This window comes from Solanum stenotomum, chromosome 1, assembly GCF_019186545.1.
Source record: "Solanum stenotomum isolate F172 chromosome 1, ASM1918654v1, whole genome shotgun sequence".
Lineage (NCBI taxonomy): Eukaryota > Viridiplantae > Streptophyta > Magnoliopsida > Solanales > Solanaceae > Solanum > Solanum stenotomum.
Genome location: NC_064282.1, coordinates 14,683,994 through 14,710,713, shown reverse-complemented (window position 1 = coordinate 14,710,713; position 26,720 = coordinate 14,683,994). Strand labels below are relative to the sequence as shown.

The 26,720-nt window shown below is 34.2% G+C and overlaps 3 protein-coding genes across 4 annotated transcripts; all 3 read left to right on the top strand.

Moving 5' to 3' along the window:
- Positions 1 to 856: 856 nt before the first annotated feature.
- Positions 857 to 4,402, top strand: LOC125850397 (jasmonoyl--L-amino acid synthetase JAR4-like). The gene is made up of 5 exons (XM_049530253.1): positions 857 to 1,033; positions 1,693 to 1,988; positions 2,155 to 2,256; positions 2,612 to 3,399; positions 3,818 to 4,402. Exons 2-5 carry the CDS (start codon positions 1,693 to 1,695, stop codon positions 4,357 to 4,359), a joined length of 1,728 nt encoding a protein of 575 aa, XP_049386210.1. The 5' UTR covers positions 857 to 1,033; the 3' UTR covers positions 4,360 to 4,402.
- Positions 4,403 to 15,074: 10,672 nt separating this feature from the next.
- Positions 15,075 to 20,473, top strand: LOC125850303 (uncharacterized). 2 transcript variants are annotated; one of them, XM_049530158.1, is made up of 5 exons: positions 15,075 to 15,491; positions 15,787 to 18,346; positions 19,031 to 19,091; positions 19,182 to 19,405; positions 20,151 to 20,473. In XM_049530158.1, exons 1-5 carry the CDS (start codon positions 15,377 to 15,379, stop codon positions 20,203 to 20,205), a joined length of 3,015 nt encoding a protein of 1,004 aa, XP_049386115.1. In that variant the 5' UTR covers positions 15,075 to 15,376; the 3' UTR covers positions 20,206 to 20,473. The 2 variants fall into 2 exon arrangements, with proteins under 2 accessions (XP_049386115.1, XP_049386122.1); XM_049530165.1 differs by having other exon boundaries at positions 15,079 to 15,491; positions 15,793 to 18,346.
- An 846-nt stretch (positions 20,474 to 21,319) lies between these two features.
- Positions 21,320 to 23,215, top strand: LOC125857981 (putative pentatricopeptide repeat-containing protein At3g18840). The gene has a single exon (XM_049537674.1). The coding sequence runs from the start codon at positions 21,320 to 21,322 to the stop codon at positions 23,213 to 23,215; it is 1,896 nt and encodes a 631-aa protein (XP_049393631.1).
- The last annotated feature ends 3,505 nt before the right edge of the window (positions 23,216 to 26,720 follow it).

Genomic DNA, 26,720 nt, shown 5'->3' with positions numbered 1-26,720 from the left:
CTTAGGCAACATAAGTTCTTTTGTAATCAAACTTTACCGTTGAACCATCTAGCTGGTTTTGTACGTGGGTTTGCAGGTTAAACAACATGTCAATTTACTAGCCTTTTAAATACAGTGGAGTGCTATATAATATTTGTGTAAAAGCTGTACTGAAACTCTGTTATGTAGGAAATGAAGTTTGAAAAATTTTAAAAAGAATAAATAAAAATGTTGATCACAGGTAGGTGCTTTATCCCCTTATTTATGCTTAACTTTATGCGAATGTTATTTTTAATATATCAAATCAAATGATGTATAAAATAATCTATTCATAATTAATGTCAGCACTATTAATACATTTCATTCATCACAATTTTTATATACCTTACCAAACAACCCCTTAACTGACTTATAATATAAATATTACATTAACAATTAAAAATCTCACTTGTTATTACCAAGTTAAATCGAGTGTAAATTATTTACATTCAATATAAATAAATTTTACATGTTGCAGCGCATAATTTATCTTATTTCACAATTTCATCCAATAACTCAAACTTGTTATGTTCTATCTCAACTTGGTATCTAGGACAAGGAAAAGACCAAAAAACAGGGTATAGATCGTCCTTATTACCACCAATTCTTATAGAAGTTCGTTTCGTTCGCGAATTAAATTATTTTAAAAATAATTTTTAAGAGTAAAATGTTTAGATCAATTTATTTCATTTGAAAAATTAAATAAAATAATTTTATAGTCGATGAGATAAGATGGAATATTCCAGCTTATCCCATCGTACCAAGTGATCTATTTAATGGTACGTGTACTTCTCTATCTATATATATTTTCCTTAGTCCAAAAAAATTTTCACAAAAAAAAAAGTCATTTGTTTCTATGCATCATTTCTAGAGAGAGAAAAAAAAATTACACTACTGTTTAATACTTTCTAAAAGTCTTGTTATATAGTGATTGATGATAATACCTTAACCAATAGACAGTTACACTAATTTTGAGCTGGCTTTTTTTCCATTCTAGCCACTGTGCATATTACAGGTACTGTGTATTTGAAAATCCCCATATTGTATTTACTTTTTTGTCTGCAAAGGTAAGAGTCTTTTTTGGTTCGAATTTGAGTTCTTGGAAGGAAAATTTTCTGTTTTTTTGCCCTTTTTGCTTCTTGAATCTTGGATGACTCAAGGTGTTTACCATCCGAGTAACTTGTGTTTTTTTTTCTTCTTTCTCAATATGTTGTATATTTTGAAGACTTTTCTGAGGAAAAAAAGAAACAACTTTTTGGAGTTGGTGTGATTCTCGTGGTTCATTCTTCTTTTTATGGAGTAAAGGGTATTATTTGCTGCACCCAAAATGTTGTAATTCATTTTGAATCTTGTTGTTTTTGTAGCTATTTCAAGATTCCATGGAACTTTGATCAGAGCATCAAATCTATGGGTAGAAATCTTTTTTTTTTTGGGTGTTTATTTTTTGACAAAGTTGTAAGAGTTGACCAAGTGGACCAGTGTATGAACTTTCTCCTTTTCATACTTACCAATCCTCTTCAACTTTGAACTTATTTTTGTTCTATATTTCCCCTTTTTCTCTGACATCTTTTAATTTAATTTACTCTTTAAGTTTCGAGTCTTCTTGATATGTTTTAAACATGTTCTAATTGATTAAAAAGTAGCTTAATTTACAATATTCTTATATGACTTCAGATGTTGGAGAAGACAGAGATGAAATTTGATCCAGAAGAAGTGATTGAGGAATTTGAAGCTTTGACCAAAGAAGCTGGGAAAGTTCAAGAAGAAACTCTTAAGAAGATACTAGAAGAGAATGGAAGCACTGTGTATCTACAGCAATGGGGTCTAAATGGAAGAACTGATCCTGAGTTTTTCAAGGCTTGTGTTCCTCTTGTCACTCACAAAGATTTAGAGCCTTATATTCAAAGAATTGCTGATGGGGATCTTTCCCCTGTTCTCACTGGAAAACCCATTACAACAATCTCATTAAGGTACCTTTTTTTAAAAAAAAAATTTATGTATGAAATAAGTGCGCATTATAATTAAGCCGAGGGTTTATCGGAAACAAACGGCCTACCATCCAAGAAAAAAGGATCCTTGGTGTATTTGCATAAAGATTTTCTTGGTAAGTTAATGGAAATTTTGTTTTGATTGCAGTTCAGGTACTACTCAGGGAAGGCCAAAGTTTGTACCTTTCAATGATGAATTGATGGAATCCACTATGCAGATATACAAAACTTCTTTTGCTTTTAGGAATAGGTAATGGAGTTTTGGTGGATTATCTTGAAATAATACTTTGCAAATTGCAAAGGCATTTTTGTCATATGTGTTGTCTTTTTCCATATTTGTTCCTTTGTACTATCTGAAAAAATGGGGACGATTCAGGAAAAGATAATGTTCATTATTCTTGTTTTTTACCTTCAAGCCACAATACTTCAACATCTTCTTGAAAATGAATTAATTTTGGTTTTCACCTCATCTGGAGTACTTAAATGTCACAGCTTTCTTTTATTGGTTGTCTCATACTATTTTCTTCTATTATTATAGTTAGTACTGGTAATTAATTGAGTTCTGTTGTAGCTATTCTTATTTTCAATTATTGTCATTTTTGCAGAGAATTCCCAATTGAGAATGGGAAGGCATTGCAGTTCATTTACAGCAGCAAGCAGTTCAAGACAAAGGGAGGTTTGGCAGCTGGAACTGCAACTACCAATGTATATCGTAATGCACATTTCAAGAAGACAATGAAGGCAATGCAAACCCCATGTTGTAGCCCTGATGAAGTTATATTTGGTCCTGATTTCCACCAATCTTTGTACTGCCATCTCTTGTGTGGGCTCATTTTTCGTGACGAAGTGCAAGTTGTCTCCTCTACATTTGCCCACAGCATTGTCCATGCTTTTAGAACTTTCGAACAAGTCTGGGAAGAACTTGTTGCAGACATAAGAGAGGGAGTCATCTCTAGCCGAGTCACGGTCCCTTCCATGAGATCAGCAATTATGAAATTACTGAAGCCTGATCCAGAACAGGCTGATTCCATTTATAATAAGTGTTCTGGATTAAGCAATTGGTACGGTTTGATTCCCGTTCTCTTCCCAAACGCCAGGTACATATACGGTATCATGACGGGGTCCATGGAACCTTACCTCAAGAAATTGAGGCATTATGCAGGGGAGCTACCACTACTGAGTGCAGATTATGGTTCTTCTGAAGGATGGATTGGTGCAAATGTCAATCCTAAGTTACCTCCTGAGCTAGTTACTTATGCAGTGCTTCCTAATATTGGTTATTTCGAATTCATTCCGCTCAGGGTAAATTTAGATGGCCTTGAGCCTACTCCAGTGGGTCTTGCTGAAGTTAAACTAGATGAAGAGTATGAAATTGTTGTCACCAACTTTGCAGGTACAATTTTCTTGACCAAAATTATTATTATTTTGTCAGTGACTTTTATATGAATTTATGTTGCAAACATGATTTGTCATCATGAATATATTATGCATTTTTGGTTCATGTAGGAGTACCATATTAACATTAAGTCATTGATTCAATTATTTGTCCTGAGCCTGACACTTCTGGTCTCTGGATTATTGGAATTTGTATCAGTAGGTAAGAAGGACCATTAACCATAATACTTTTGTACATGATGGTGCTTGTGAGTTGTGACTTAGTATAAAATGTTCAGCTTTTAAGTACTTTTTACTATACGCATGAAGACTTGCCAAAAAAATTTAATAGTTAAGAGTACTTTTCATGGCTTTAGATTCTTGATTTTTCAAGTAATGGCCAAAATTTGAACAAGTTATGTACATGTAATATGCAGGGTTGTATCGTTACAGGCTTGGTGATGTTGTGAAAATAAAAGGATTCCACAATGCCACACCAGAACTCCAGTTCATTTGTCGTAGCAATCTTTTGCTAAGCATAAACATTGACAAGAACACTGAGAAAGACTTACAGCTAGCTGTAGAAGCAGCAGCCAGGCACTTAGTAGACGAAAAACTAGAGGTAGTCGATTTCACAAGCCACGGGAACATTGCAACTGATCCAGGACACTACGTGGTTTTCTGGGAACTCAGTGGTGAAGGGAGTGACGAAACATTGCAACAATGCTGCAATTGTTTGGACAAATCGTTTGTAGATGCAGGGTACGTGGGGTCTCGGAAGGTGAATGTAATTGGAGCACTTGAGCTTAGAGTTGTGAAGAAGGGGACATTTCATAAGATATTAGATCATTTTGTAGGCTTAGGAGGTGCTGTTAGTCAGTTCAAGACTCCAAGATGTGTTGGTCAGAACAACAGCAGACTGCTACAGATACTATGTTATGATGTTGTCAAGAGCTATTTTAGTACTGCCTACTCTTGATGTTGAACTTGGATGTATCATTAATAATTGCACAAAATTGTTGCTCTTTAATTTGGATCTTTCATAGCTATTTGTCTCTATTTTGTGATCATTCCAAAAGATACTAACAAAGAAATGTATACACAGTTATTAGGAATGACAAAATAAGTTAGTTATTGAAAAGTTTACTAAATTCTGTATTTAAGAAAATATATATATATTTATGTGAAGTTTGTACTCATTATTGTAGATATGTACTCATAATGTTATTTTTGTATGTTCATTCATGATGCATTGGACATACAAATAAGATAGTACAATTTATTGTTCTTCCTCTTCCAGTTTCAATTTGTGATTTCAACTTTAATCTTCACTTAACCTACTTCAAAGGATATTCTCCATCGTTTGCAATAACACTCAATCCAATAACTTATAATGGAGCTTCTAATCGAGTTTATATATTTGGATATTGAATCGTGTGTTTGATTTGCCAAGATCAACTTCCGACTTTTATTTTTTAAACTGATATTGTAATTTTGGGAAGACTTCAGATATATAATGGTTTTTCAATGTTAGAACAAAATGTCCGATGTTTAATTTTTCTTGTTTCCCACCCAATGTCCAAATAAATCCGAATCACGCACTGCCGGGCCCATTCGAAGGCGCTCCCCATGTTAAAAGTGTCATACATTATTGGAAGCATGAACACAAGATGTCTTGGTTGGACAAAAGGAATGGCAGATAATTAAAAGGGGACAGGAAAGTGGTTCTTTTATTAATAATAAAAAATGCGATCCACATTTGGTTTAAGCTGTCGGTAATTTGATATGGAGATGTCAAGTGTCTAAACCAATTGAGGGAATTGACTCAATTTGTAGGGGCCTCTTCAAATGAGGTCTCACAATACATGCAGTATGCATTTTAAGTTTTTTTTTTTTAACATTACTTAAGTAATTTCAAATAACCTAAGTTTGACTAGGAATTATCTCATGAAATCTTCAATTTTTTTGAAATGAAGTTTGTGTATTTGTAAACTACGTAAAAAGTATTATAAGTCACGATAATTGACAAATTCAAAATTTTAAAAGATATATGAAAAATTTATAATCAAAAATAAATTTATTTGAATCTCGAAATTCGAAAAATGTAAGAACATATTCTCTTTTATCAATTTGACTTCTCACAATATTGAAAAGACTAAAACATGGTTTTTTTGGTACTCTATTTAATAAAGGAAGTACATAAATTTGGTGTATATCCCTACATTGTTTTAGAGGTAGAACCATATAAATGTGTGTCCAAAAGGAAGAAACCTTAATAAGATGAAAAAACAAATTGTATATAGAAAAAGGAGTTCTTGCTCTAATTGAGTAAGCATTACGATGAAATAAAATAAATAAATGATGTTCAATATATGATATATCGAGCAAAGAAATGTGACTAATGATAATAAACTTAAACAAATAGCACAAGCAAAGATTAGTACTACTAAGAAGGTAAAAAGGTGAAATATTATAAAGTAAATAGTTAATATTCCAGAATTCAGATCAACCGGCAAATGAAAAAAAGAACGTGACAGCAAAAGGAGATAAGAATGTGAATTATGGATGATTTTAGTAGTTCATATGGTTGACTATTTAAATTTTTACTTTATTGGTCATACTTCGATGTAATTAAAACAAAACATGATAACAAATAGTAAAAAGATAATCTTTTCATTTTAATCATACACATGTATTAATTAGGGTTGCGTATCGGTCGATTCGGTTCTTGAAGTTTATCGATTTGGCTGATTGGTTATCGGTGTAGAGATACTAAACCGTTATAGAATCATTAAGATATTGGTTTATCGGTTATCGATCGTTATCGGTTCAGTTATCGGTTTAACCGTTAAGATTTGATACACAAAAAAAATTGAAAATCACTTAGAAACAAGATGACAAACCAAATGAACCATTTCACATGAGTTCACAAGTTACATCTTCCCAAAATGAATCAAATCAACTCTTTTTTGTGCTTGGAAGTTCCTCTGATGTTTGTCTCCAACAAACTCGAAGCAGACAAAGAAGAAACTACTTTTGTTAGGCTATCTAAGAAATCTTTTGCAAGTAAAATATGTAATAGTACTAACAGTAATGTGCCCCTTCCTTCGAACACCAATAGTAGGTGTCCTGCTTTGCCACTTGATGATAACAATGTAATGATGCATATTAAGTAATCAATATATTACTCTGTTTTGAACCAAAAAAAAGTTACACCTGGCTAAAAACAAACACTTTTACATTGTAGAATAATCAAGTGTTTGAGATAATCAAAAATAAAAGTAGGAAATCAAATTCTAAGTCAAGGACTTTATATATAAAATGGTATAAATATAATTATTTAATTTACTATTGGTTAATGGTTAACCCGTTAAGAAAAAACCTCAAACCGTTAAGAATCGATTGTAACACCCCGACTTTTCAAAACGTCTAAATTAACTCGTATCTTCGTGGAAAGACAAGGAGGGTGAGTAATAAATTAAGAATGATGTGATATGTCCTATTTTAAGTGTTCAAGTGTTGCACCCAAAGTTTTGAAGTTAGGTAAGTGGCAAAATAAAAGTTGGCGGAAGTTATCGTAAGTTCCTTCTTAAAGATTTCTCTGAAATTAGGGTCAAATGTCTTGGAGGTTTTCTCCCAATCTATAAAGAGTTATGGGGCCCACAAACTATTGAATCGAAGCTCTACGAGTCTAGTTTCCAACGCATCAAACCGTTCATTCATACGACTTCAGAATAGAGAGATATTCGCATTTTCGTGGGACTGCGCAAGCAGGCACGTGAGGTGGGGCCCTAGGTCGGTGGAAAGTTGTATATATCTTCTTCTTCGAGTTTTTTCTTCATTTTAAGCTAAATATACAGAGAAAACATAGAAACCCATTTTTAGGATCAAGTAAAATATCGATTTTCTCGACGTAAGTTCTTGACGAAAGTTGTTCTACGCGTTGGGCCCATCATCGTGGTATAATTTGTTTTATCGATTGCGTAGCATATCACATTTTAATGTTGGGACAGCAGGGGTTTGAATATATTTAAAGGTTTTGAGGTGAATTACGAACCTAAGATCGAGGTAAGACCCTTCTTTCATCGACTCTAGCTTTTATAAGCACCAAATAGCAATTTGCGACGGAAATACATATCTTTTATTGTATTGTCATGGTATCTTTTATTTTGTGTGTTGATTACGGTCCTACCTTGTTGTAGTATCGAGGGAGTTACGGGTTAAAGTCTTTAGGCGACGTGAATTTAGCGAAAAAGGTATGTTAAGGCTATTCTCTTCCTATGGCATGTTCCTTAAAGCTTAGGAGCAATGTAATTGAGATGTTATCGTTGTTATACTTGTAGCCATTATTGTTGATTGTTGGCTGCTCGAGTGCGTATAATCCTCTCTTATCGGGATTCTTATTCAGTAGTAACATTCGTATGTTGGACACGACTTAGAGGCTAATTGTATAAGTTGCCTATAACTAAATTGCTCACTTTTAGCTGTTGGATTGTTATTGTTGCCTTTGGGCTATTGTTGTTAGCTGCAGGAATGTGATCTATGCCTAGCAGGGTTATGTTCTGCCTACAGGGCTGTATGGATGCCTAAAAGGGCTATGAGTTGCCTACGGGGCTATATTGATGCCTAGAAGGGCTATGAGTTGCCTACGGGGCTATATTGATGCCTAGAAGGGCTATGAGTTGCCTACAGGGATATATATTGACGCCCAAGAAGGTTATGTGCTTCCTACAGGGCCATGTTGTTGCCTAAGAGGGCTATGAGATGTCTATAAGCTATGTTGATGCCTAAGAGGGCTATGTGACTGCCTGCGGGGCTAGGAGACTACCGATAGGGGTATACAGGCTGATTGGCACCTTCCGGGCTTATGGGGGCCTGAGTAGGTGGTCTTGTGTGCTGTTTGTACCTACCGAGCTTATGGGGGCTTGGTTAGGTTGTTGTTTTATTATTTTTGATAAATTTAGATTTAGAAGCAGGTCAGTACAATTATCTTATCCTTAATTTATTTATCAGATTATTCCAGTATATCAGGATACCTCATCATAGTCTATTGCCTTTCATACTCTGTACATTATTTTGTACTGACGCCCCATTGCCTTGGGGCGCTGCATTCATGCATGCAGGTCCTGACAGACGACCGAGTAGACCTCCTTATCAGCAGGATTGACTTTTATCCGGTTGGTCAGCCCCTTTCCTCCGGAGCTGCCAGAGTTGGGAGGTTTGTTAACTTTTGTTGTATATATTCTCATGGGTAGGCTGGGGCCCTGTCCCACCAATCTTTACTACTCTTAGAGGCTTGCAGACTAGTGTGTGGGGTTTATAACTACGTTATGGCCATGCTGGCCTAGTTTTGTTGGTTTGCTGAAGCTTGCTGGTTGTGTGATGCGTTGTCTTGTTATATGCATACTTTCAGTTTTGGTATAGAGATCATGGTGGCCTTGACGGCCCAATCAGGACTTCTGTGCTAGTTGACAATTTCTTTATATGAATTCTTGGGAGTAGCTGTTTCTTTTGTAGATCTGTTGACAGGGGCCTTGCCGGCCGAGGGCTTAGTTTTAAGCCGAGATATACTTGTTTGTTTTCTTAATTGCATGTGACTGTCATGCGCTAGTAGCAAATTGTTCAGCAGGGTCGGCTCGGGCCTGAGTTTTGGCTTTAGGAGTCAGTTGCGCCCCTTGAGTTTGGGGCGTGACATAGATAACCCAATAACAAAAAAAAATCAAAACCGTTATCAAAACCGCTAAACCAATAACCCATTATTGATAAATCAATAACTTTTTTTCGATTCGGTTTTAAACATCCCTATGTATCTTAGCTTATTATAGTAATTTAGTACTCCTGTTCTTTTTTACTTGTCATTGATTATTTTTTAAAATTAATCAATATAAACTTTGACTAACATTTTAAGATTTATATTTTTTTTCCCAAGTTTGGTCTTGATATTCTTACGTGTCCCTTGTACAATCTAAGGAACAATATTTATTTAGTTAAAAAAAATAATTAAAAAATTAATAATTTATAGTACTTTAATATAATTTTTTAATATTTAAATTTTTATTTAAAAATATTTAATGTAATATAATTTAGCGTTGAAAGTTAGTCAAAAGTTTGACCGTTGAAAATGTGACTACTATTTTGGAAGAGAGTAAACATTCATTACAACATAATTAATTAATGTACATATATAACTTACTATTAAAAGACTAATATCCTACTAAGCACAATATAAATCATTGTATTTAGGTATGTAATCACCAAGTTAAGACAAATAATAACTTTTAATCAAATCCAAACAATAGACTTCCCTATAAAAATATATGACAAAATTCATTTGTTTTGTCACACAAAAAATCAGTGAACATGGCTGGTGATACTGAAAAAACTCCCTCAAACAAAAAATCAGGTGTTGCCATGAAAAAGAAAACAGGAGAAATAGAAGAATTAGGTGAAGAAGAAGAAAAAATGAAGACATGGGATTGTGGTAGCCCTTTGTATGATTCTCATGAGTTGGTTTCAATATACTCTTTGATTGAAAAAAAATTCATGAAATTTCCATACCATAATAGATCTATAAGAAGAAATGTTCAATCTGCTCATACTTCATCATCAAGAATTGATCAAGAGGTTATTGATGCTTCAAAGAAACAAAAGAACATTGTTGATGGAGGAAGAAAAAAGAAGTTGAAATTGAGTGTTATTGCTAAGATTTCCTCTAGGATTATGTCTTGGAAGATGCTGAAGTGTATAAAGCATAATTGACATAGGTTATGCATAATTGTCTATGTAGTCATTTAATTCTCTAATCGTTTGGTTAGATCATGATGAATTTAGATTTGAGTCGTGTTAGTCTCATTAAATGGTAGATCCATTTAATTCAGTAATCGTTTTGGAAAAATTATAATGAATTTGAATTTGAATCGTATATATATGTCTCATTAAATGGTAGCGTTTATAGCTAAGTATTTTCTTGTAAAATTTCAAATCAAGAGCACAAAAAATTTATCCAGATTATCACAACCCCTCTATGGGTATATGCAAGTACATCAGAAATAAAATATACTGGTATTATGATAATATATAGACCCTCATTCCATCAAATCAGATATATATAGAAAAATAGTCCTAGTTAAAGCATGCACACTTTATTTTCTAAAACTAGATAAGCAAACCCTATAGTTAAAAACCCTTCATTAATTAATGTGTTACAATAATATATAAACAAGAGAATCCAAATAAGAATTATTTTAAATGTTTCCTTCAAGATCTGATGAACTATCTGAATATTTGTCTCAATTACAACACGACTATACATTAGCAAGCTACTCTGAGAGCTTCTCAAACACTTCTAATAATAATCTATACAAATAACGAGTTATTTAAAAATGTTGCTTGTCCACCAATAAAATCGATCTCCTCTAGCAGTGCATATATTATTTTTTCTCATTCTTAGTATGAAAATCTAGATATATATATACTTCCAATTTCAGTAATGAAATATTTTGATAATTTACAACACTTAGTAATGCATGAGCTTTTTCCTCAAGCCATTATTTTTCTGTAGGAAAGAATTAATGTTAAAATCATGCTTGTCCGATCCATGCTAAACTGCATGAGGTCCGTTTTTAGACTCATTTCAAAGAATTAATGCATGCATGCCCCATTTTTGCACATTGTTTCAAAAAGAATGTTTCTTCTTTTTAAAATAATTTTAAATTTTAAATTTTCACATGGAATATTTAAGAGAATACTATAGTATTTAAAAAGTTTTCTTTATTTTCTTAAATTTTGTGTCAAGTCAAAATTAGATAAACATATTAAAATGGAGAGTTTATCAAATTTGAGTTTGTTAATATTCAAAGGTAACTATTTTATAGATGGTTACATAAATATGAGTTTTTTTCATGGTGCAATGAATGACTAGAAAATAAAATAAAATAGTGGAATGATTTAAATCAAATGTTCCTTTATATTTAGGTCATCACTTAGATTTTCCCCCCTTCTATTTTTAGAAAAATTGTGCATAAGAGATTTTGAAAAACTATCCTTTTAGACAACGTTAGACTCATCATGTCTAATGTCTGTACATATATTGCTTAACCATAAAAAAGAAATGTTAAATTATTGTCTAATATTTATAATAACTTAGAAAAAATTTGGACTGATCAAATATTTTTCTCATAAAATGAATTTTTGGATCATGATCTAAATAGTTAATAAATTACAAAAAAATAAAATGAAGCTTATTTATTAAAACTGAAAATTTTATAATTAACATATAATTATTATGGTCTCACAAAAAGTAAATTCCAACAACGGCTTATTGGGCTAAACTTTAGCCGCTAAAGTAGGTCCTCGTCCTATTTTTGATGTCGCATACGCATAGGTTGTAGTCACTAGTCCAGCCCATACGGATGGCCTGGGAATTCCCTTCCCATTTTACCAACAAATAATTGCCTTTTCTTAACACTTTATGCATAATCGACTCCCTCCGTTCATTTTTACTTGTTACTATTTGATTTGGCATATTCATTAAAAAAAAATAATTAGTGATATAGGTGTTTTACCGAACTATTTACTATTAAATGTTTTGAAAAATAAGTATTTTATGTTAAGGGTAAAACATGGAAAAAATTTATTGTCTTTTCTTGATATGTTAGAAGTGACAAGTAAAAATAAAAATTTATTTCAGTCGGAGATACTATTTTTAAAGTCAAAGTCAACTACTGATGCTTTTTTAAAAATTAAGAAATTCTCAACCAAACATTGAGAATGACAGCCAAAACAAATCCCAATCGATTATTAACATGCATTAATATGGATGTGATTTGCAGGCAAAATGGTATATTAAGTAGGAAGATTTGCCAACTAGACAAAAGATGAACAAGTCAAACTTTTATAAAGCAAAAATAAGAAACTGCATGCGTTTAATCCATTTCTTTTGCTTTAAGGGTAGGTGACTTGTGCTAGGAATAATTATATTCTTCACCAAAAAAAAAAAAAAACAATAGAACAACACAATTAAATAAATATATAAACACTTAAAACAAAAATTTATGGGATGATGGAAATGTATTTCATAGTGAAAATTTATTGATAGATTTCATAAAGTAAACGATAAGTTTTAAATTTTAATACAAGTATGCATATCTCATTGAATCAGTATTTTTTTTTTTTGGTCAAATTACTTATAAGGAGAATTGAACTCCTTAACTTAATTACTTTCCTACGTATTAGATACGAGACTCTCAACAGCCCACCTCAAGTTTAGGGTTAAACATTTGGAGCATAGATAATTCATTATAGGTAGGGGGGTTCATGGTTTGAATAAAAACCAATCCAAATCGAAAAATCAAATTAAACCGATAAAATAAAACTGATTTTATTTGGGTTTGGTTTGGTTTTAGATTTTGGAAAACTGGTAGTATTTGGTTTGGTTATGGTTTTATTAGAAAAAAACCGAAGAAATAACCGAACCGAACCGATGAATTATATACATATATTTTATTAATATACATACTTAATATATTATTTTTATAAACAATTTTAAAGATCTTATATATATTTTCATTAAAATTTCTTTATACTTTACTTATTGAAAACAAGAATGCCCAAGGTGAAAATATTTATCTTATTGATTTCATGTATATGAGTGTCTGACAATTCTTTGTGGGACTGAAAATGTTATTTTCTATTCCTTCTAGGCCAATATAGTGAATTTTAAAGCTTTATTGATAGTCAATTCAGTGATTGAAAGTTTGGTAATTTAAGTCATTCTAACTATTTTGTGTTTTGAATGGATTGTTATCACTTTTTTCACATTTTGAATGAATTGTTTCTTTTTATTTTGTGTATGGTTAACAACCGAATAACCGAACCAAACCAAATCAAAACCGATAACCACAAAACCGATAAATCTATATTATATTTGGTTTGGTTTTGATAATTCTAAAACCGATTAAGTTAGTTTGGTTTTAATTTTAATCAATAACTGATCCAAATCGACCCGTGAACATTTAATTTAATTAGGGATCCAACATCGATATGTAATAATTGGGAGTATATAAAAGTTGGTATTCTTATTCTGTATTTTTTAAATACAATTTGGTATTAAGAGAATATTTGTAAAAGTTGTAGAGTTGTAGGGCCAGTTTAGGCAGCTTAAACTTTATAATGATGAGCCAATAGCATTTGAAAGATTTAATCGAAAAAGAGGAAAGCTGAGTCAGAAAACAGATTTTGATAAACAAAAGTGTCAGTTCCCTCATGAGTTTTATTTAGCTTTTTACTTTTTAGTAATATGATTTCATTTCTTCCCAATTCACTCTTTTTACAAAAAATCCAAAACCTTCCTTTCCTTTTTTATTTTATTTTATGTAATTGGTACTTTGCTTTTATATTTTTCTTCACGTGAAATGTTACCTAGTCATACAAGACAGCCATACCAGGACAAGGACCTTATTTTTATTTCATATTTTTTTAATTTCTTATTTGATGCTTGATGTCTGTATTGAAACTTGACTATTCAGGATTCACATTGTGTAGAACCATTCAGGGAAGAAGCACTCTCTATCAAGGATTTTTCATATTTAGGGGTCGAACCCAAGACCTCTAGTTAAGAAAAAAACAACACTATATGATGCAGATGATTTTTCATATTTATTTAATTACTACCTCCTCAATAAAAGTTGAAAATATTAAGTAAAAAAAATTGAGGTGAATAAATACATTATTACTCCTATTTCACAAAAAGCCTTTTATTTCTGGAAGAAAATGTTAAATAAATTGGTGCCTGTGTTGTTAGGGTGTGCACGTCTGCCACAAATTTCATGGAAACTCCTCCAAATCAATTTAAGTAGTACTATTAAATTAGCCATCTACCTTTTTTTTTCTCCTCAACAAATTAGTTTACAACTGAAAAAAAAGAAAGAAGAATTGATTTACACAATCAAGAAATGGTTGAAATATTACTATATTTAATTGGATGTCTCGAATTTAAGTTAGAAAAATAATAAACTTTTTTTGTATGGAGAAATTTTCCTTTTATGTCCCCTCTCACATAGTAGTCACATGATGCAATTCCAAATAAGTAAGAATCCCAAATAGATAGTACACACTAAATAAAAAAATAAATACTCCTAAAAAGTAGTTTATTTGGTTGTAGTTTGCATTCTTAAGCAATTCCAATGATTACCCCAAAATTATGTAAACTCCCCCAAACTATAAGAAACCTAAAAATTAAACAACACAAGAAATGATGCGCAACTAGTAGGAGTTTCATTATTTATTCATGATTGAAATTATTTTTTATATAATAAATGTTGAATCCCTCTGACTTCTTTATAAACTTACTTTTTTATATTTTGAATCCCGTATAATTTTGATCTCGACACAACGGAGATATTGCAGTATAATAGTAGCAACTCTACTCTATTTCGCAGGTATGTTGGATGAACTGAAAACTCACTTATTTATTATTCATTTCACCAACTATATTCTGGTCCACTTCTTTTTTAAGAAATTTAAAAATCTCACTTGACATTATTAAAAAAAAAAGAAAATAAAACCTCTGGTCTATTTCATAAAATAAAACAAAGAAAAAATTAAGGCGATTTATTGACTTGGTGCAATTTTTGTTTGGTAGTTCTAAACTTGTATATTGACACCATTTATTTTCTCTCCGTACCTTTTCCAAAGCCAAATGAGAAAACAGAGGTATCTGCAACATACCTACCTACCTACAAAGATTTTTACTTTCTTGGTTGAATTTTTCTGCAAAATAAACCCTTTTTTTTCCCCAGATGTGTTCTTGTACAAAAGACATTAATGACAGCTGAAGAAGTTTGAAAACTTTGTGAGAGGACATAAGGTTTTTGGAAATGCTCTTGGGGTTTTTCAAGATTGTTTCAAAGGACCTTGTAAAAATGTTTGAAAATTGTTGAGAGCTGAGTACTAATTCCTTCTTGGGGTTTTCAAGATTCTTTGAAAGACATCTTTAAATGTCTGAACAAGCAAAGGTTCGTTTGGTTCGTTGTCCAAAGTGTGAAAATTTGCTACCTGAGCTTACTGATTATTCTGTTTACCAGTGTGGGGGTTGTGGTGCTGTTTTACGAGGTACTCTTCACTTCTTAATCTTCCTTTTTCTTTGTTGTTTTCTGCGTAGTTTACTAGAGGAATGGGTAAAAAGCAATTCTTGAAATTGGTTTAGAATGGGTAAAGTGCAATTTTTGAAATTGATTTGTTCTTCAAGTTGTGTGATTTCGTTTTCTTTGACTGTTTCCCTTTTTGTTATTATTGTGGTCAGGTTGGAAGATTGATTTGTTTGCATTAGTGGTTTTTCTTTGTCTTGTTGTAGCTGAAGTCTTCTGAGATTGCTCTCTTTTTCTTTTTTTTCTCTTTCTTGTTAAAGTTACAGCTAAAAATAAAAATGGGGAGTTGAATAAATTTGTAGAGAAATCTGAAGAAGAAACTGTGGAGAAGCCTGAGAATTTTGATCTTTCAGAGAAGAAACTTATGAACATGGCTGATGGTTCCGGGTATGATGTCAAGTCAAATGCTAGTTCTTCCAGCACAAGGGATAGGAGAAGGGCTTTGCGGGATGCACCTGAAACTTACAGGGCTAATTTGAGGAATGTTGCTGATAATTGGGCTGATGAGGATGATAGGGTGATGTATAAGACTAACATTGATGAACAAAGACAAGAAAATATGGCCAATGAGTTTGACCCGTTTGACTCTCAGAATGGAAAAGAAATTGAAACTCGAGGGATAGGCCGAGTTACTCCATATAGGAGTAGTAGGCAGAGAATTGAGACAGAGGTGTTGTCTAGGTCTAGAAGAGCTGATCGTGAAGGTATGAGGTTATCATCCTCCATTAACTCAGAAGAGGGTCCATTGCGCTACTCTTCAGGATCGATTTATGATGATGATAAGAGGTTGTACAGGAAGGATGTGGATGGGTCCAATCAGGATGAACAAATTCAAGAAAATATGGCTAAAGAATTTGAACTTTCTGACTCCCGGAACGGAAAAGAAATTGAATCCCGAAGAACAGGTAGAGTTCCAGATTGGAGAAGTAAGGAGAGAAGTGAGGCAGAGGTGCTGCCCAGGGCAAGAAGATTTGATCCTGAAGGTATGAGGCATGCGTCCTCCGTTAACTCAGAAGAGGGTCCTTCTGGCTACTGGTCGGGTTCAAATTATGATAATGATAAGAGGTTGTATAGGAAGGATGTGGATGAGTTCAGTCAGGTTGATTGTCCAGTTGATGAGCGAGCAGAGCTATTGAGAAAGTTTGATGAGCTAAAAGAGCAGCTCAGTCGGTTTGGTGATGTGTCTGAGTTGCCTAACGAAAGAGTCCCACTTGAAAGGAGGATGGCTCATCATGAAGGCTATGGAAATCCCGTTGATCGGTTTCCTGAAAGCTCTACTAGGATCTTGAATGGAGCTTTGGCACAAAATCATGTTTCTGGTGAAAGACCTCCCTACCTGAACCACTACAATGCGCCCTCGCCTTTTATGAATTCTCATGACATGGCTGGCGGTGAATTTTATCCTCCTAGAGACCGTATCCAAGGATATGGAGGTCCACGAAGGTCCCAGTTGCTTGGTGGCGATCCATACGAAGCCCTAGCTCCGTTTCAATTGCAGCCCTCTCATTCCCGTTTTTCTGGGCGGTCAATGGACAATGAAATCCCACATACAGATCCTTATCGACCTTACCCGCCTCAGGCTAATCTTCATCATCCATCTTGCAATTGTTTTCACTGCTGCAACTTAAATCAAGTCCGTAGACGAGGTCCACCCACTGCTTTTGGTGAGAAAAGGTTCTCTGACATTTCACAGAACGCAATGTTCTACCGTCATCAAAATAGTGGTACATTTGGTAAGCAAGATTATAATCCTCGAAATGCCAATCCTCTTCCGTTAAAGCCGCAGAATCCTCAATCACAAAGGGCTCATTCTGGTGACCTGAATGCTGCTATAGGTGGTTTTGCTCGTCGACTTCCTCCCAGGGGTCAGCCTAGTGGACAATTATGTCTACCTGTGGCTGGTGGAGCCCCATTTTTAACGTGCTTCAATTGTTTTCAGCTGCTGCAATTACCTAAGGAAGTTTTTCATGGTGGTAAAAGGCAAAAAATGAAATGTGGGTCATGTTCTGCAGTTATGGTTATTGCAGTTTCAGACAATAAACTGACTGTTTCTATTGATGAACGAATAGATAAAAGCACTAAAAAGACGGGTCATCAACAAAGAGTCATGTTGAATGAAGGGAATCGATACTCCAATGGACATACAAACCGTCCTAGCATGACCTTTTCCTCTGAAGATTATGATACTTCTAAATATGATTTCCATGCAATGGATCAAGAACTTACGTCACTATCAACAGGCCATGGAAGTTCCCTTAAATCTGCTGAGATGAGAAGCCTTTGTTCTACATCTTCACGCAGTTCAAGGGAAGAGGACAACCTCAATAAATTTGCTGCAACAATGGAAAAGTCTGACTCTGAGCTGCCAATGAAGGTTAAAGAATCTCCACCACCAGCTGGTTCACCACTGCAAGAGTACTTTGACCATTCTAACAAATTTCATGTTGCCAACCGGCTGGATCATGGAAACAGAAGTACGCGCTCAGATGCAGAGAAGTTGATGCAGAAAAAGACTACTTCAGAGCAAAACTACACTAAAGATTTAGCTGTAGCAACTGAGATGGACATACCGTCTAATGAGTATGGTAACACTAGCTCGTCTTTAGGGTCTGGTGTATATAGTAAAGAAGGAGACCAGCTGAAAGCCACTAAAGCATCATTTTTCTCTGGCATTATAAAGAACAGTTTTAAAGAATTCAGCCGATCTGATTCTTCCGATGGGGAAAAGGCCAATATTACAGTTAATGGGCATCTTATACCAGATCGGTTGATTAAAAGGGCAGAAAAGCGTGCTGGACCAATACAACCTGGACATTACTGGTAAGTGACCAGACCTTCAATTATTCAACATGTTCATTCTTTTAGTTTAAACACGATGTCTTTTACTCTTGCATTTATCTTGTTGCTGATGTACATGTAGGAGGCCAGAAATAGCATAAGTGACTATTTCATAAATCTGTTTCCTTATTTATTCATTTTAGATTTTGGGGGGGCAGTGGTCAAATAAAGCTCTATGTAATTCTAGTTTGCTTGGTGAAATATTCATTAGAGACTATGATTTTCCTATTTAATCTAATACAATTTCGTAGAATTTCATTAACCAAGTTGCAACATAAAATCCATTCGGTAAGTATGATCGTGCAGAAGTTGCATAGTTACAATGAGTAATTACATTAGTCAAATCTTCTGAATGGAACCTCTTGGACGCAATATCACGATATGCATATAGCACTATTTTTTCTGAGATACTGATTTTTTTTTTTTATAAATACCTGGGAATAAACTCCAATGTAGTATTGATCATTTGACAATGTACATGATTTGTGGGTTTAGTTCTACTTAAATTAGTAAGATGGTTCCTCTTTTTGATGGTTCAGTTCAGTCAATTGGTCTACATTTATTCAGCTGCATAGATTCCCTTTACCTAGTCTTGTACCACATTTTGGTTTATCCTAAAATCACAGTTACGAGTATATTGCTTCTTGACTTAATTTCCTGTGCTAGGTATGATTTTCGAGCTGGATTTTGGGGAGTGATCGGTGGTCATTGTTTGGGCATTATCCCTGTAAGATTTACTATTTTCCAGTAGATACTTGTAGCCTGTATTGTCCTGCTTTTGTTATGCTTTCCCATACTATAACTATTCTTTTTGCAGCCATTTATTGAAGAATTTAACTATCCCATGCCTGAAAACTGTGCTGGTGGAAGTACTGGAGTATTTGTCAACGGGAGAGAGCTTAACCCGAAGGATCTGAAGTTGCTTGCGAGTAGAGGCCTTCCAGCTGACAGAAACGGGTCTTATATTCTTGAAATTTCTGGCAGAGTCCTTGACGAGGATTCTGGTGAAGAGTTAGAGAGCCTGGGAAAACTTGCTCCGACGTGAGTATCAATTCTACGATAGCTTAAAGTTTTCAATAATTCTTTCTCGTGATCAGTTAGTTGTTCATATTGCTCCGTAAAGGTTCATATTGCTGTCTCAGTTGGTTGAATGACCCCTGGCCTACTTTGTGGTAGCTATATACACTAACATACTGCTCTAAAAAATTTCATATTGAACCCCACATGCAACACAAACATGCTCACTTACCGTTTCCCAGACACCTTACAGTTGAGATCAATGATCAAGATATATAACTGATGTACTGTTTATTGTAGACCTATGATAACATGATACATTGCTGCCTTAAGATGTAGCTAATATATATTGTAGTCTAGATCGTTGCTCCTTATTTCTTGCTTCAACCTTTCATATTTTCTGAATGGCACTTAGCCAGGGAAATAAAAGCTTTGTCTATCCTTCGTTGTCATGGCACATGCTTGTTCTGACATTCAACCAAACATATAGGTTTCTGCTATTCCAGAGTTCCACTACTGACATGGAGAAAATGATAATGAAATTGTTGGTACTATTAGCATTTAGCTGGCATGAATCTTGAGTTTTTAGTTTCCTAATACCGTTTCACTATCCTCACTAAGCCCTTCGATTATGCCTAGTTTTACTTTTGCTGTGGAAATTTATAATGATCCTGCACATTTTTATGATATTATCCATTTCTCACAATTACAGAACATTTTGAATTATATTTTGATTTCAGGCTGTGCTAACTTAACACTTCTTTTTCAGCGTTGAGAAAGCAAAGCGTGGTTTTGGCATGAGACCTCCAAAAGTAGAAGCATAACTACCATAAAAAAGAGTTTGGCCTTACTAGGAGGCTGCTTACAATATACGGAAAATCTGGAGCTGCAGTGCCTGACAGGTGAATGTTAGGTTACTGTGAAGGAGACATGTAAAATGGAACTTAGATTATTATTATTTTGTCGCGTGCCAGTGAGAAATTTGTGTCTTACAGATCTATATACTTTCTTCTTCTTCTCTGTCAATGTAAATTCATTAAAATGTAGTTGCTGTGTGCACTTGTGTAGTATTAAAGAAAGTTGGTCTGGCTACTGAATCATGGCAATATATATGGTTGTGCAAATATTGAAGTATTAAAAAACTCCTTTGCACTGTTAGCTTTCTAGCTTTAATGCAGATATTTTCTCTAATTTGTGAACTCTGTTTAAATTAAAGCAAGATGTTTGTTGTACTAAATACTACTATTACTAACACGTGGATTTAGTTATTAATCTCCATTGTATGTTTTAAAATTACTATTTCCTTATAAGAGATTTTCAATAGCAAAAAATTATTTTGGCTTAATATGTACAAGCACCTAAAATTGACACGATTTTTTATTTAGTCACTTTAATTGAGATTCTTACCTATTATTTTGTCCAAAATGTATCTATTAAACAATATTTCACGCTTAAAATGATGATAAAATATACTTATACTAAATCTTACCTATAGATCATTCGATAGTACAAAGTTCCTACTTCTATATTATTATATATATGATATGATGTTAATAAGTCATAGAAGTCCTTTTATAAAAGATTTGATGTGCATATACTTGATACGAAAATAGTAGTAACAAACACACGTGGTTTTCTTTTCATCCTACTTCAAAAGAATTAATAGTGTTCTCGCTTACCTATCTATTGATTCGAATCCTCATCAATAGTGTTTTCGCTAATACTCCAGAGTGACTCTAACCCTCAGCCCAACTCTTGGCGCCACACTGGCTTTCTTTCCCGCCAATACTCAAAATGAAATTACTGTTAGACTGCGCCAAGTTTCAAACCAGTATCATCAAATCGGGTCTAACCCCAAGAATCATTGATGTCAACCATCTTATTCATATATACTCAAAGCACTTTCTTATTCATGATGTCCAGAAAGTGTTCGATGAAATGCCTGAAAGAAATATTTTCACTTGGAATGCTATTATAAACACCTATGTTAAAGATCAAAACTTTGCTAAAGCAAGATCGCTTTTTAATGCTGCTCCCTTAAAGGATTGTGTGACATACAATACAATGCTGTCTGGTTATGTCAATTCTGAAGGATTTCAGGATCAAGCAGTTCGATTATTTGCTCAAATGCAATTTGCTGACAAAGTATCTGAATATGCCTTGACTACCATGCTTGGTTTAGTAACAAAGTTGAGTCTTTTGTCATATGGTAGGCAATTGCATTCATATATGTTGAAGAGTGGGAATAGTTTAAGTAGGTATTCACTAAGTTCTTTGATTGTTATGTATTCGAAATGCGGGTGTTTCAGAGATGCTTGGAGGGTCTTTGATGGATCTGAGGTTGGGTTTGTTGACACGGTTTCCAAGAATACTATGGTGGCAGCTTGTTTTAGAGAAGGTGATGTGGAAATGGCTCGGGATGTGTTTTCAACTAGGCCACACTTGAATGATGAAGTTTCTTGGAACACAATGATTTCGGGTTTTGCCCAAAACGGGTATGAAGAAGAGGCCATCCGGTTGTTCAGGAGCATGATGGAGGAGGGATTTAAATGGAATGAACACAGTTTTTCTAGCGTTGTAAGTGCTTGTTCTGGTGTGAAGAATTTGAAACTTGGGAAGGAGATTCACGCCTCGATTTTGAAGGAAGGGATGAGTTTGAATCCATTTCTTAGCAGTAGTTTCGTAAATCTTTATTGCAAGTGTGGTCTCTTAAATTATGCACATTCTGTTTGTACAACGACTCAGAAAGGCAACCCTTTTGCTGTCACACCATTAATCGTAGGATATTCAGAAACGGGGAATATGTTAGAAGCAAGAAGGCTTTTTGACTCATTGCCTGATAAGAATCATGTAGTATGGTCTGCTATGATATCTGGATACGTGAAAGCACATCAATGTGAAGATGCTTTTCAGCTTTTCAGAGAGTTAATGACACAGAAAACAACTGTTCCTGATGAACTGATTTTCATAAACCTGCTTGGCGCATGCGCCATACATGCAACCTTTAATTACGGGCAGCAAATACATGCCTGTATACTAAGAATTGCCACCGCAATGGATGCTAAGTTGGCAAATTCATTGGTTGATACATACTCAAAAAGTGGAAATGTAACATATGCACAGAGGGTTTTTCAATTGTCTGTTGATAGAGATACTATCCTGTACAATAGTATGATAGCTGGTTATGCTCTCCATGGGTATGAAAATGAAGCTATTCAGCTTTTCAGTCGGATGACAGAGCAAGGTTTCCAACCTGATGAAGTCACTTTCCTTGCCCTTCTAGCAGTTTGCAGGCACCGTGGATTAGTAAAAATAGGAGAAGAGTATTTCTTTTCCATGACCAAAGATTACAATATATCACCAGGAACTGATCACTACGCAAGCATGATCGATTTGTATGGAAGGGCAAATCAACTTGACAACGCTGTAAGCTTAATGGAGACGTTGCCCATGGAACCAGATGCTGTAATTCTGGGCACATTCCTAAATGCTTGCAAAATGAACAGAAATGCTGAACTTGCAAAAGCTGCAGAGGATAAGCTATTGCAAATTGAAGGAGGGAACGGGTCTAGATACGCGCAGTTGGCTGGTATCTATGCCTCGGAAGGGAAATGGAATGAGATGGGGAGGGTAATGAAGATGATGAGAGGAAGAGAAGCCAAGAAAACTGCGGGTTGCAGTTGGGTATATGTAGGAGACACAGTTCATTCCTTTATCTCTTGGGATAAATCTCACTCGGACAATGATGCAATATATACTATTTTAGGATGTTTGATCAAAGAATTAACAAAGCTATCAGCCACTATATTCTTAGAAGAAGAGCTCTGCTCATAAAAGAAGTGTCAACAAAGGAATCCCTAGATTTTGAAGAATTTGGTCGACATCATGAGAAAGAATCTCCATGGCCAACTACCACAGTTTGCCTCTTATTCTCCACAAAAGATTGTTATAGCATGTCTTTACTGTAAACCTGCCATCCTTCCAAAGTTTGGCATTTACTCGATTTTAAAATCCTTAATGATCCATGGTTACCGGTGGGACAATCATTGTTTATTCACTGTACCCCCGATGAAGACTTGTTGGAGTTGCGTGTGGCAGATATTATTGATTGGGATACAAGAACTTGGAATACTCACAAGTTGGAGACACTCTTCTCAATTGATGAGATAGATGCATTAAGTGAATTCCATTGGGATTTACTCTCTGGGATGATCAATGGATGTGGAAACTTGATAGGAAAGGACGATACACTGTCAAAAGTGGGTATTCAGAGCTGCACAATGCTACTACACCTATCCCGAATGGACAATTTTGGTGGAAAATCTGGAAATTGAAGATGCCTCCTAAGGTGTTGAATTTTGTTTGGAGAGCTTTGATTGGTGTTCTTCCAACTGGTGATAACTTAATGAATAAGAAGATTCTCAACCCGGCATATGTCCGGCAAGAGACAGAAACAATATTGCACTGTTTAATCGAGTGCAATGTAGCAAAACAAGTTTGGATGAAATCATCATTGTGATGGCGACAATCTGGACCTTGCTCTTGGATGGGCTTAAGTCGTTGATTGATATCGTGACTCTTGATCAATTACATGAACTATCATGATCCTATGGGAGATTTGGAATGCTAGAAATAACCTTGTGTAGAAGGGAAGATCTTTACGGCCTGAAATTGTTATCCAAAAGGCAGCCCGGTTTTGGCAAGATTGGACTAAAGCAAGAATACCAACCTCCAGTTTCATTGCGATAGAACCTGATTTTGCAACAAAATGGTTTCCTCCTGGTGAGAATATCTTTAAATGCAACATTGATGGTTCTTGGGATCTTGCTTCAGGAATAATTGTCAGCATGCTAGTTCAGGATTCTCATGGAAGCTTCATCAGAGTCCGCTCTAGTCGGTTAGGTAGACAATATGACTCACGTATAGCCGAGGCTTTGGGGGTTCGAGAAGCACTAAGCTGGTTAAAGGAACACTTTGCAGCAACACCGATAATTGTAGAGATGGACAATCTTTTGGTTAAACAAGCACTTGAAAAAGCCTGCGGAAACAACTCATACTTTGATGCTATAATTCATGATTGTAAAGCACTCATGTGTGGTTTCCTTGTCTTTCATTAAAAGATCAGCAAACCAGTGTGCCCACCCGTTAGCTCGGGCTTCGGGTTCTATGGTGGATGCTATGTAGTGGATAATGGATCCCCATCTTTGATTCATGATGTACTCAACTTTGATTTGATCAATAATTAATCAAAATACCTGTTTCAAAAAAAAAAAATACTCAAAACGTCCTTCACGTTGGGCTCATGCTGACACGGGTCATACCCCTAGTATATTTAGAAATCTTTGCTAAAGACGATTAAAAAATTTAATTTCCATATGATATGATGATAATGAGTTATTATTCTTTTCTAAACAAAATTGAATTGCCATATGGATTGGATGTGAAAATTAATTCTGTATTTGGAAAAGAATATGTATAAATTATAGGAACCACATATTATAAGTACTAAATAACATCCTATCCCTTCTAGTTTTCTATTTATCAAAAATCCCTTAAAAATGATGTTTGCGGGATACATAGCGTTGTGCACGGGATACATTAGGTTTGATACATTCCACATAGCGGGATACATAGCGTTGTGCACGGGATCATTAGGTTTGATACATTCCACATAGTGGGATACATAGCGTTGTGCACGGGATACATTAGGTTTGATACCACATAGCGGGATATATAGTGTTGTGCACAGGATACATGTGGGATACATAGCGTTGTGCATGGGATACATAGGTAAATAAGGGATTTTTGAAATTTTTGAAATAAGTAGGGATAAATGGATATTAAGGTAAGTAAAGGAGTGTAGTTAAGTAATTTGTCCAAAAATATTGGTGGTGGCAAAAACTGTTAATAGGACCAATTCAATGATTGGTGGTATGGAATATAAGCAGCCATAGAGGGACAAAGAATGAGATGAAGGAATGTGGGCCCTATAACATAAGCCCATCATATTTAGTAGTGGGCCTTCAAATGGGCTTAACCAATGCTGATACAACAAGTATATTTAGGGATCTTTGTTTCATTTAACTTATAAAAGAAAAATTACATCTTGCTTAATTCACTTCTAAACAAAGATTGAACTGAAGTTGGATTACAAATGTGTAGGATCTTCTGTTACAATTATAGATTAAACTCAAAGTTTCATTTAGTTATGTATTTTTTTCATATGTTCTATTTCCTTTTTTTTATTTTTTTACTTTGGGATAACTCTAATGTTTATAAATAAAATTATAGTTTAGGTAGTGGATAACACAAAGAGTTTTTGGGAACACTAAAATAATATTTTAAACTACCCTACGTTAAATAATATTACAATGCATTTAACATAGACGGAGTTAGAAATTTGACTATAGATGTGCAAATTTTCTTCTCAATTGTATTTAGAGTGTAAAAACGATAAATACATTTAATATTTAATATTTATTTATGGGAACCCTTTGTATATAATATAATTTTTCGAGGAAGAGGATGCATTTAGATCACTTTATCCTATCAAAAGTTATTTGAGCACTCTGCTTCACGTGCAATTCTCTTTAATGCTGTCCAATCTCATTAAATTTCATAAGAACAAAAAAATAAAGATATAAATTATAGTATGAATTTTGCTGAAAAATAATTAAAGTAGATAATAAGGAATTGGCCAGAAAGCCGACAAATAATCTTTAACTGAGTTGGATTTATTAGTGGGAAAGGGATGTCTTTATTCCCTAATAAAGTTAGCAAGATTTGCCTAATCGTAATATCACGATGATCTCACAACTTAGATCTTGAATTGCACCTTTATTAATTTAAGAAAAAACTATATCTTAGTGTACAATTAATTGAGACTATAGAATCTATAAGCCTCTTGTTTCAAACAAATATAATGGTCTCCAAAGTTATTTTTTTTAATTTTTGATAAAAATCGAACAATAAATACCCCTAATTTCTTGTACCAACGCAAACAATTGTTTCTGCCTATCTGGGAAATAGAAAACAAAAGAAAAATGGATCAGTTTATGAGTCAGAGACATTTCCATTGGTTATTACTCCATTTCTTAGAAAATTGCTGGAAAAAAGAAGAAGTGGTCCACCACTTTATTGAATTTGTTTATATTTTCTTTAATCACATAGATTAACCTATGATTAGCCTTTTGCTTTTTTCTTGGAACTTTCACATTTCTCCACATTCACAATTCTACGGTTGGAAGTAAGGAATGTTTATCATTCGTATAACTTTGTTTGCCTAGAAGAAAAATCATTTTTGGTTGGAGAAATGTAAAATTCAATTCATAACTTTTTT

What these genes read in the sequence shown, in the direction of transcription:
- LOC125850397 (XM_049530253.1), top strand. Translation starts at nt 1,693, where the DNA reads ATGTTGGAGAAGACAGAGATGAAATTTGATCCAGAAGAAGTGATTGAG. An exon ending in ATTACAACAATCTCATTAAG is followed by an intron (nt 1,989 to 2,154) that starts GTACCTTTTTTT and finishes TTTTGATTGCAG; the next exon opens with TTCAGGTACTACTCAGGGAA. An exon ending in TCTTTTGCTTTTAGGAATAG is followed by an intron (nt 2,257 to 2,611) that starts GTAATGGAGTTT and finishes TCATTTTTGCAG; the next exon opens with AGAATTCCCAATTGAGAATG.
- LOC125850303 (XM_049530158.1), top strand. Translation starts at nt 15,377, where the DNA reads ATGTCTGAACAAGCAAAGGTTCGTTTGGTTCGTTGTCCAAAGTGTGAA. An exon ending in TTGTGGTGCTGTTTTACGAG is followed by an intron (nt 15,492 to 15,786) that starts GTACTCTTCACT and finishes TTCTTGTTAAAG; the next exon opens with TTACAGCTAAAAATAAAAAT. An exon ending in ATTGTTTGGGCATTATCCCT is followed by an intron (nt 19,092 to 19,181) that starts GTAAGATTTACT and finishes TTCTTTTTGCAG; the next exon opens with CCATTTATTGAAGAATTTAA.
- LOC125857981 (XM_049537674.1), top strand. Translation starts at nt 21,320, where the DNA reads ATGCCTGAAAGAAATATTTTCACTTGGAATGCTATTATAAACACCTAT.